Source organism: Larimichthys crocea, chromosome III, assembly GCF_000972845.2.
Source record: "Larimichthys crocea isolate SSNF chromosome III, L_crocea_2.0, whole genome shotgun sequence".
NCBI lineage: Eukaryota > Metazoa > Chordata > Actinopteri > Sciaenidae > Larimichthys > Larimichthys crocea.
Window position 1 is genome coordinate 36988515 of NC_040013.1, and position 11623 is coordinate 37000137.

Consider the following 11623-nt stretch of genomic DNA (forward strand, 5'->3'; position numbering starts at 1 on the left):
TGCTGCATTATTGTGCATCTCACTGCTGTAGATATTTATGGTTGAGATAATTCTGATGACTTTATATAATGTTGGGTGTTTTAACTTAGTAATGCATCACATTATATAAGATCACCGTGTGTTTGTAGCATAGCTCTCTTGTGAGAACCTTGTATTTCTAAATCTCAACTTCTCGTGAAGAAAAACAACCTGATTTCAGCTTTGTGATGCATTTTCCAACTAATCGTAGTGGCTTTTTTAAATAGTCTAAACGTTTCTTAACACATGTAGAAATACTTCATCTTTCAGTTTATCACTGACATTCAAATTTACCAAATTTAGAGATACACGATTTTTAGTGGACGGCAAGCAGATGTAGTGGAGAGAAAAGCGTAATATTTGCCTCTCAGATGTAGTAGAGTAAAAGTGCATGGTATAAAATGGAAATACACATACCTCAAATTTGTACTGAAGTAGGCCTAAATATACTTTGTTACATTTTTCCACTGGTCTAGATCCACCTTATGATGGCATTAAAAGGGCAAATACCAGGGTGTGTCATTATAGAGGCTCTCTTGAGACATGAGTCCATTAACCTTGAACTAGTATTATCACAGAGAGTGAACATGAGGGTAGAAGATGGAGTAAAGTTAAGATGTGGGTCCTACACCATACTATTGTGTTTTGTCAATAAAACACCTTTGGAAAACTAGAACATGGGAGGAACAAAAATATTCAAAAACATAGTTATCAGTGACTGTTTTGTCTTACAGTGTTTAAGTCAACTATCTGACAACAGGGAAAAACACTTTCCTGAGCTTTTCTGCCAGATTTTTAGGAATAATAAGAAAACATAAACGGTAAACTTTTCTTTCTTTTTTTTACAGAAAAATTAAGGAATTAAGGAATTGAATTAAGGAAACCACACACCAACAGTAGTTTTGCCACAATCCCCTCTTTGACTTTTCTGAGAAACGCAGTAGTCAAATAGATCATACAGTTCATTCTTTTATTGACACAAAAAATATCAGTCATTATCATCATTATAGGTTTATGTGTGCACATGGAAAACAATAATCACTGTAAACCACCTTTTGGTTTGAATAGTTGATATAAGTAAAGATAAATTACCAAGAAAACCAGAACAAGAACATACATAACAGTGATCAACAAAGCTCCAGCTCAGTTGTCCTCATTATGCTCCTTTGTTTGTCTGCTTCTGAGAGTTCAAATGAAGCTCAATCTCTCGTTTGAAAAACAGCTCCCCCAGCTGGCCGTGTGAGGCTTCGCTCATGGCTTTAGTCTGCATGCACATTTTGTACTTGTCTGGTGGAAGCTCATCTGCGCACTTTTTCTCATGCCACAAGTGGAAAAGACTGCGAGATGGAGAGCGAATCACCATCAGCTTGCTGTGTAGGTACTTCCTGTACAGGTGTACGTCCTCTAACCCCCAACCTTTGATACTACGATCAAAACCACCTGTCAGGAAACAACAGAAGTTTAGACATATACAGGAAGACAGTGAGAATCAGGAGGCACATATAACTTCACTTTGGTTGTGCTTGATTAATAGCCAAGTTAAAATCAATCAGTTGATATCAGGAAGTGAAAGAGGCTTTTCACAGTCAGGGTGGCATTAGACAATCACTATAACGACAGATAAAATCATGCATAAAGTATGTGTGTATTATCAAACTGTTCTATTGTTTTTTCTTTCAAAACCTAAAATTAGTGATGACACAAGCCTTTTCATTACCTATGTTGATGAAATCAGACCTATACTGGCACGTCATCCCAAACCCAAAGTCTCTCCAGAATCCAGTTTCCTTTCTCATTACCTGAGACAAAAGATGGAAATCAATGTTTTGATATTTTCTCTAATTCATTCAAGTAAATGTTTTGTTTCATATTTTACCTACCAGTTGTTGTTGAACAGGGGGTAGAAGAGTGTCATTACGGTAGATGATAGATGGGTTGTACTGGCTAAAGAGCACTGGATAGTACACTTTCTTACCTAGAAACAAAAAGAGTTCATACTGATTTAGGTACTCAGGACTCATTTAGGTACTCTGATTTAGGAATAGAGTATCCATATGTTGCATACAGCAAATAATCACAGATGCTGGTTTTGTGAAAGGAATAACTTGCAGCCAAAAATGATAATGTGGCGCCATTCTGCTTGTTGAAATGAAGTGCAGGCAGCATATGAGGCAGCAGGTGTGACATTGACTCTGTATCACTTAATAATGAAACGGCAGGAGGTGTCAGAGCTGCTGTGGTAAACCTGTCCATTTTCCCATTTTCTTCTGCTTATCTGGGATTGGGTTGCAGTGGCAGCAGGTTAAGCAGGGTATTCTGGATGCCCCTCCCCAACAATGTTTTCCCGGGGCATTCCCAGGCCAGATGTGATATGTAATGCCTTCAGCGAGTTCTTGGTCTGCCCCTTGGTCTCCTCCCAGTTGGATGTGCCTGTAAAACTGGCATCCTAATCCTTTCTTTGAGAAGGAGAAGCAGCTCTACTCTAAGATCCCTTCACTCGTTCAAACTTCTCATCTCTGGGACAGTGACCCTATGGAGGAAACTCTTTTTGATTCTTATGAACAAGATACTTAAATTCCTTCACTTGGTGCAGCAACTCACTCCTTACCCAGAGGGAGCAATCCCCTGTTTTTCAGCAGAGAACCAGGGCCTCACATTTGGAGATCTACCTCTTATCCCAGCCAGTTCATGCTCAGCTGCAAACTGCCCCAATGTGGGCTGAAAGCTATGATCAGATCAAGCCAACAGAACAACATCATCTGCAAAAAAAAGCAGAGATGTCATTCTGAGTTACCCAAACTGACACTTGGCTCGCCCCAGTTGTGCCTTGGGACCCTGTCCAAACAGCATAAGAAATAAGGGGCAATCTTGGAGTCCAACGCTCATTGAAACACAGCTTTCACTTTGATTATACAAGGACATGGCTTGTAGAAACACCATGGTACCCAATAGTGCTTTAGTACCCCCTAGAGGATTCCCAACACGTTTGTAAACCTTCTCCAAGACATCCATGCAACACTGACAGGGTGTGTCAGCAAGACACTGCCAAGATCCTTCATCATCTCTGGGCTAATCTCATTCACACCTGGTGCCAAGGAGCAACATAACTACCATGGTAACTGGATATGAATGAGTCCAAGTCTTCAGACTATACCTCCTCGACAGAGAATACATTGGTCAGGTTCAGGAGCTCTTCAAAGTGCTCTATCCATCTTACAACAATATCCCCAACCCAGGTCAGCAGTTCTTCTCCCCAGCTTAATACAGCCTCAGCCAAGCTGCTCTTGCTTCCTTGAGGCCAACCAAAGGTCTTTGTACATGGCCTCCCTAGACTCCTCATAACCTTTTGACCATAGCCTCCTCTACAATGAAAGATTTGATCATGGCCCACTCCATATCCAACTTTATTTATGTTTTTTTTTTCCAAATAGACAGCATAGTACCTTTTTATATTTGGATTCCAGCTCAACAAATCATTCAAATATGTGCTTATTATTGTCTTTATTTATCTTGTTTATGATGCTTTTGAAACAGGTGATATTTATGTGTGCCAAATTAAAATGGAGAGGACGCCATTCATTTCAATGGCTTTTTGGAGCTCACACAATAGTATATGGACTTTGATGAACTCCCACCACAGCTCTTGGCAATCTTAAGAGCGGAGGTCTAATCAACCAGAATAATGGGATGGAAGTAGTAGTAGCTCAGTCTGTAAGGATTTGGCTTGGGAACCGGAAGGTGGCCCATTCAAGTAAGTAGAGGTGCCAGTTCACCTCCTGGGCACTGCCAAGGTGTCCTTGAGAAGGTACTGAACTGCTCACAGGGCACAGCTCCCAGGGCGCCACTCTGTGTGTGCCCATCACTCCACCACCTTCTCTCCACATTTGCATGTCTATAAGGCCTTTTTGTGCAATGTTATTTGGGGTAAAATGCATGTAAAACATCTGTGTAGATGTGAGGGTTTTTCAGAGATATGACTTAAAAGGACAGTTTAACTTTGTTGTTCTAATTCATATGGAAACAGGTTATATTATTAATTAATTAATTAATAATAATTAGGACCTCAGTCTAAACCTTGAAGCTCCTGTGTAAACCTTGAAGTGAAGCAATCTTCTCTTACCAGGCTCTGCATTAAGACGACAGGAAGTTAAGAAGTCAGCGGTGAAGTGGATGTCAACATCACAGAAGAAGAGCAGGACATTCTGGCTCCGTCTCCATGCCCTGGCCCCCACCTCTAAACCACGCCCACGAGAAAACTCCTCATTTAACTGGATCAAAGTGAAGCTTCTGAACCGAGTCTCTCTGGGGAAAGTAGAAGAAGACAGGATGATTTCTAGTTATATAAGTAAGCCTCTTTGAAATGTTTAGAGTGAATAATCACTCAGAAACAACCACCTGCAGACATAAAGTCTGCACATTTGCAGTATTAAAAACAGCTCATAGAGGATCTATTGTACAAAAGCCTTGTTGGGACCTATCCATCTGGTTGAACGAAGAAAGGTCTTCATGTAACAATAAAAGCCTAAATAATGAAGCAGTGCCAAAATTCCATCAGGCTTTGCAATTTCACACCTGAGTGTGAAAACTGATTTGAAATCAAAATCCTGGTTTTCTGCTGGACGCATGGCACCTCAGGGAATTTCTGGGATGCTTCTATGACATCACCAAAGATATAAGATTTAGTACACAGCTCTCATTATTGCCATTTCACTGCAATGTTAAGTTACTACGGGATGTGACTTACAAATGTTTGTAACCCAGCTATCCTAGGCAGCATAAAATGATCTTGTTTTCAGTTACATCTACTTAAAGTTTCAATTATATCTACTCATTAGTTTATTTGGTTTTGACTTAGAGCTACTATTGCATTGACTTAAGGTTTTGAATATGTCTACTCAATTCAACTCAAGTCATGCTACTAATACAGATCTACCTAAAATTTTTACTTACATTTGATTTCACAGCTTTAATTTTACTTAATATTTTTGAGTGTAAAAATGTTTCACCATTAAATTTGAGGCAGTTTTAGTTTTTTCAGTGTAACTGACTGTTTGTCTTTTAGTGTTCACCAGACATTTTTGGATTCTGAATGAGATCGCGTGAAACTGGCAATCTCATTTTTTCTGCAGAAGGAAGCTAAGGATCCTCTATGACTCTTGTCACAGAAGATAACACCTACATCGCTCTCTTCCCCATTAAACTGTTACTGTTTCCTCAACTGCCATACGAGGACCGGCCTGTCATTAAATCCACCAGTGAAGTGGTATCGTGGCCCCTTCATCAGTGTTTACATTTATTGTTGGAGATTATTGGACCAATTATTACTGCTTACATCATTCACTGTATTTGCCACTTGATTCTTTGTCCAACATATTTACAGTGAACTTGGTTCTGTCCACTAAACTTTGTGGCCTTGAATGCCATCTTGAGTTCACGTGAGGTAACCACTCATATGGTCTGCATCTTGCTCTCCTCTCTTTCCCTTTTCCCTCCCCTCTTTGTAACTTTCCGATTCATTCACACCTCCACTGAGACATACATACACAGATATACCTTAACACCTGTGTCATACGTTTGCTTGCTGCTTTTACGCTTCTTGTTGTTGTAGCTGTAGTTGGTAGTTTGGTTTAAGTATTAAGTAATTCAGTTGCCTGTGCATCAAAGCTGGTTGTGATGGTCAATGCTTGGATTCAATCCTTCACTGTTCACTTTGTAATGTATAATAGTCATGAAATCTTGACATTTTAAGTGAACCCTTTGAACCTTCTTGAGACTGTTCAGTTATTGGTCCCTGATTCCAGGGTGGTGCCCCTTTGTTATTGACTTGGGTTAATAACCTTAACGATAATAACACCAATTGCCACCAAGACACAAAACCAAGGGGATAAATCATATAAAATCCTGTAACTGTCAGTGATCCTGACAGATCTTGACTGCAGTATCCAAGATCAGAGGAAGATATTGTAGGTGAATATTGTTTAAAAGCATTTTACTTCCAATGTGACATAAACTTAAAATATGACAACCACTTACCTGGTGGTTTGGTCCATCATGGCCTTCACCTGGTCTATCTGATCTCGACCAAAGTAGACCACCGTGAGATGAACCCTGCCGTCCTGCTTGATGCACACTTCTCTGAACCAAGACAAGACAAAAGGAGGCATTATACAAATAAACGTGTGTTAGACTCACCCCTATATTATTTCATCCAGCGATAGCCACAAATTGCCTTTTCCAGATAATGACGATTACATTCACACCCATGAACCAGCCTTTCAAATCCATATACTCATTTTCTCTGGCTTTCAATCAGGCTACTCTATTAAGATAAGGTCAGCACTTTAAAATGAATTACTTTAGATAGTTTTAGATCAATAATGTCTTGATACAATCACAGTTAGTGCCTGTAAGTAGGAATGTGCTTATTTAAAAAAAGAAAAAGATACCTGAAGTTGCTGATGAACTGCCTGAATGCATCAGCCCTCTTGGAAAGAGGTACAATGATGTTGATGAGGATGTTGCGTGTGTCTAGACTCTCGCTCTTCACTTTCACCACGGGACCGAAAGGCCTGAAGAGAACGAGCTGAGTGAAATCCCGCGGCCCGTCCCCTTTAAACATCAGCTCATAGACGGTTCCCCTGTCCCGCTCTATACGAGTCATCCCTGGCTCAGAAACAAAGACAACAACAATCTATACTTTCATAAACCAGCCATTTACTGAGGTACAAATTTAAAGTACTTTACTATAGTACTATACTTGTACTTTTATTTTCATGCCACCTTCATGCCAAATTTCTTCATAGAACAGCAACAAAATAACTTTTGAATGTACTGATCAGATGTGGTATCGACCCAGTCTGACCAATTCAGATTAAATACAGCTTCTTTGTCAGTGCTATTATGCAATTCAAGGCACAATACAAGGCACTTTGGGCTGCTGACAAGAATTCCTGGTTTGATCATCTTAAAAAAAAAGATTTAAAGTATAACAATTAAATGCTACCACTTTTCTAGCATAAAGGGCACCTTAGAGGCTGTTGCGTCTCAGGGCGCTTTTAAACCGTTTTATCTATTATGGGACGATGACAAAACAACCCCGCCCGACCAAAACATTAAATAATAAAGGAAATGAAATGGCAGTTCCGCCAAATTATTTCCTCACAGACATTTTGTAGGTGTACCCATGATACATCGGTGTGTAGATTGCCTGTCTACGTGTTTTTGTCCAGCTGTGGATCCATCAAGGGTAAACATGACAAAGATGAATGATTGAATTGAGAGCTCTCTCACCCTCTATGAAGTCTGATGGAGAGTGTGTATGTTTTCTCCTTGTGTTGTCTGTGTGTTGGTGAGGCCCATTCAGGATGTGCAGAGCTGTTTCCACAGTGCCTATCAACTCGTCCCTGCGGTCTCTCCTCGCAGGCCTCTCCTCTGGGTGCCTGGTCAGCCCCGTCTCTAGCTGGTACACTCTGTATGACACAACAACAACAACAACAACAACAAAAACTCTGAAGAGGCAGCATTGTATGAGAGGCCCTGATGGCTCTACTGTCCCACTCACCTCCTCAGGGTGAAAGTGTCAAAAGGAATCACTGCATATTCGCTGGGAAGCTTTACCCCGGAGTTCACCTCCGCCTGGTTCAGCTGTGAGCGGAGGAACTCCTGGAGGACATGATGTAACATTTACTACTACATACATAATGTCAAACTTTATTTCACTCAGCACACATGAATTTAGCATCTTGTCTGCATCTGCATCATCCTGTATCCTGTTTCTTACCTTCAGGTCTGTCTGTGTTGGAGTTTTGTGCAGACTCTCCAGACCCTGAGGCAGAATCCCCTTTGTTTTAGCTTTATCCAGGGACTCCTGAAGCTGCTGTGTCCTCTCCTGGAGAGCCTCCTTTAGCTGGGCTATCTGCTTTGTCAGGCTGTTGATGTAATGTCTATGAGAATCCTCCCTCTCCTGCAACAAGGCCATGTATCCTTCCTTACTTGTGGCCCCTCCAGACCACACCAGAGACTGCTGGCTGTTGTGAGATGTTGGTTTACAAGCCAGGAGGTAAAACAGAGACAGACAGCAGCAGAGGCCCAGCACAATAAGGCCAACACGGGCCAACAGGGTTAAAAGCCACCGTTTAAACATGGTGAATCGTCTTTTTAAAAAAATTGACTGCACTTTACTTTTGTCACGTGGAGATAAACCTACAAAAAGATGAGCAACCCATAGTTCTTAAACCATAGATTAAAAAATATAATAGACAATATAATTTTTAAATTAGATGTCTTCCTCTTTTCTCATGTCCTCCTTCTCGGTCACATCCTCAGGCAGCATCTTCACACGGTGTTGTCTTAAATGTTGGACCAATGTGTAGAGATCATCACCAGAGCACCGACACTCCCTACAATGACAACAATATACATTTTAAAGCATGGGTTTCCAACCGTCTAGGCTTAGGTAGGGTTGGCTAGGGTATGGGCACATACTGTTACATGCAGTTTCTCAGGACTGAAGAGGTCAAAGTATCAAGCCTTTCACAAGGAAACAAGTCTACAGTCGTGCTAGTGTGAGGCTGTAATAAGACACAACAGTGCTTTGAGCTAAATGCTAAATCCCCAAGCAGGCAGCAGATATAACATTCACCATGTTCACCATCTAAGTTTTCCAAAACCAAAGTCAGGGAGATTGCCAGAGTCATTATGTTTTGTCCTCTGATGGTCAACAATGTCTGTACAAAACTTCATGGCAATTAATCCAACAGTTGTTAAGATATTTCAGTCTGGATGAAAGTGGTAGACTACTGCATAGCCATGCCACTAACATGGCTACAAGGCAGAAATTAGATAAAGGTCAAATAAAATAATTGTAATTTTGTGTAAATTAATTATCAGGTAGCCCCTCAGATTTATCTAAGGACCTCTTGCGGGTTCCTGATCCTCAGAATGGTAACCACCTTTATTTAAAGACTATTAATTAATCAAATGTTTAATTATTTGCATGGAGAAAGATCTATTGATGATGATTGTGTTGATATGCAAACAGTCCAACATCATGTTGATCTTTTTTTAGCATTTTACCACAAGAAAGTCTCAAAGGACTTTTCAGGAAAAAAAACAGAGACAGGTAGGACATACTGAGACATGAAGAAAATCCTATTACATCGAACAAATCAAATGACAACTGGAAAAAGTGAACCAACCAACGTAGTCAGTCTTGTCCTGATGTGTGTGAGCAGCTTATTTTGTCACCAGCGCACGCACCTTCGTCTTCTCACTGCTGTTGGACCGCTGGTCAGGTTTAGGTTGGCTGCTGTAAAATGCACAGAAAGAGAAATAACCTGACCTTACATTCACTCTGCCATGACGCTGAAGGTGGGAAGTGACAGAAACAAGCATTTCTCTGTGAGTCTCTCCACCCTGTACGTGTGTGTAAGTGTGTGTGTAAGTGTGTGTGTGTGTGTGTGTGTGTTGCCATCATCAGTTTATTCACAGCACAGATGGCTCTTTATTGCTCAGGTAGAGGCTGATCTCATGAAAGACTTGCTTATGTTTCAAGGTCCACCCAACCAGTGTGTGTGTGTGTGTGTGTGTGTGTGTGAAAGAGAGAGAGAGAGAGAGAGAGAGAGAAAGAGTGTGTGTGTGTTGGTCATTACAGATGGATGTTCATACCATGTAGACCATTTTAAAGCATTACCATGCTTTAAGACAGGTAATATTAATAAAAATTCAGCCTGTTTTGGACCCTGCACATTAAATAAAACTCCTTAGCTTACATATTATGGTTATGGTTGTAATCTTTCACTTCTTGTAGCTAATATAAGAACCTTTCATCTATTTTAAAATCACTGTGTTGTCATCTCAGTTAAACATCTTACGAGCAGTAAATTGCAGCGTGTCAACACATTTAATGATGAAACTGATTGCAAAAAACTGAGATCGCAGGCTGTAACATGCAACACATGCTGCAACACATACCTCACATTCTGCAAAAGCTGTAAACAAGGGCAGGCAGTTTTAATATATTTTTTCATGATATAATCACCAACTGCTGTGAATCCAACCAGATGTCCATCATCCTGAACTGCTCGTCTCTTCCTGATTAAAAGATCTTTCTCAACACTTTTTGCGGACTTTTGTTTTGAAGTCTTTCAGGAAACCACAGAGAAGTTTACACATCCATACAACGATTTAAACAACGCTCTACCTTGTCAAAACTGAGAGATGAAGCGGCCTTACAGGAGTAAACTGAACGTTGTCCTGCTGAGGTCTGAGTACCTCCTCTCTCCCCCATCCCCTCTCCTCTCAGTCTCCACCCAGCACCTCCCTCTCTCTTCTCCTCCATCTCTCACTTTCTATCAGACCCAGTGTTCACTTCCATTCCTATGAGATCTCCACCATCTGCCTTCATCCTGAATTCCCTTTCAGGTCCTCCGAGGCTCCACCCTGCCCTTAAATCTAATTAGAAGGCAACCAGAGTAAGGACTGCCCTTCAGAGTTTCGATGCTCTGCCACCTGCAATCTGTTGCGGGGAAATAGTTAGGTACCAGTTGGATCCCACCAATAGGACAGGGTCTTGCACATTTAATGAGGCAGCGTACAGATGGTCCTTGTTTTATTCAGATGTCAAATCCTGAACTCTGACTAAATGTTGGAAGATTTCTGTGTTAAGTGTATGAATTCATTTACTATAATCTGATATTTATTAATTCCTTGTTGTTCCTATTTAAAACAAAGTTTCTTAAATTTTATATTGTACATGGCCATGTCTTAAAATCTCTTAACAATGGGTTTCCTTGCACTTAAAATGCATGTGGCTAATTTAAAATGGATTTGGGGGGTTACTCAGGGTCATTCAGACAAGCAGAGAGTGGAGCCACAATTTTTTTTGTCATCTCTCTTCCTTTATCATTAATAATTCCCGCTTGAATTTGAAATCAGGAAATTAACATTTGTTTTGCATCAATTTTCTCATGTGTCATAGTAAACGGTAAAACTTTAACAAGTGGTCCTGTGGAATTATTTATGTGGGTTGAGGGGAATGAAGCTAATGCTTCATTCACTGAAAACTATATAATATTATATTTATTATTTTCTTCTTAGTTCTTGAGTTTTGTTCAACAGAGGAATATTGTTAAATGTGTGTGTTTCAAGCTGAGATGGTGATGGCTATTCACACATTTAATGCATCTCGTCTCGACTGCTTTAACTCAAAACATATCTCACTTGTTTCACTGGATCCTGTGCACACTTATTACTTACTTAAAAACTTCTTTTTTTTCTTTTTTTTTCTTTTCAGTCTTGTTTTTGTCTGTTATTGTGCAGCAGTGTTACTGGTATGTATTCCGTCGATATCAAGCAAATAAATTATATGAAGACACAAATTGCCTGGAAAGAATGAACATTTAAAAAAAAGTGCTATGTAGCCTTGCAGATTATGTTTATGTTTAAAATAAGAAATCTCAGAGACAGATATGTCAACACCTTGGCAAATAAAATATTAATAATAATGTTTTTTGGGGTTATCTGACACTTTAAAGCCTAATACTGGATAACCAATGGAATATGTTTTGTTATGCTAAAGACTCAAACAACAGCTTCCTTAGCATAG

At 40.0% G+C, this 11623-nt stretch overlaps 1 protein-coding gene across 3 annotated transcripts; it reads right to left on the reverse strand.

Moving 5' to 3' along the window:
* Positions 1 to 998: 998 nt before the first annotated feature.
* Positions 999 to 10418, reverse strand: LOC104920841 (chondroitin sulfate N-acetylgalactosaminyltransferase 1). 3 transcript variants are annotated; one of them, XM_019264474.2, is made up of 11 exons: positions 10220 to 10418; positions 9216 to 9325; positions 7799 to 8417; positions 7580 to 7680; positions 7309 to 7487; positions 6465 to 6681; positions 6052 to 6153; positions 4139 to 4320; positions 1899 to 1993; positions 1736 to 1817; positions 999 to 1458 (listed from the first exon to the last, which is right to left on the reverse strand). In XM_019264474.2, the coding sequence occupies exons 3-11, from the start codon at positions 8159 to 8161 to the stop codon at positions 1175 to 1177; spliced, it is 1605 nt and encodes a 534-aa protein (XP_019120019.2). In that variant the 5' UTR covers positions 8162 to 8417; positions 9216 to 9325; positions 10220 to 10418; the 3' UTR covers positions 999 to 1174. The 3 variants fall into 3 exon arrangements, with proteins under 3 accessions (XP_019120019.2, XP_019120020.2, XP_019120018.2); XM_019264475.2 differs by having other exon boundaries at positions 9277 to 9325; positions 10058 to 10418; XM_019264473.2 differs by having other exon boundaries at positions 10058 to 10418.
* Positions 10419 to 11623: the final 1205 nt, after the last annotated feature.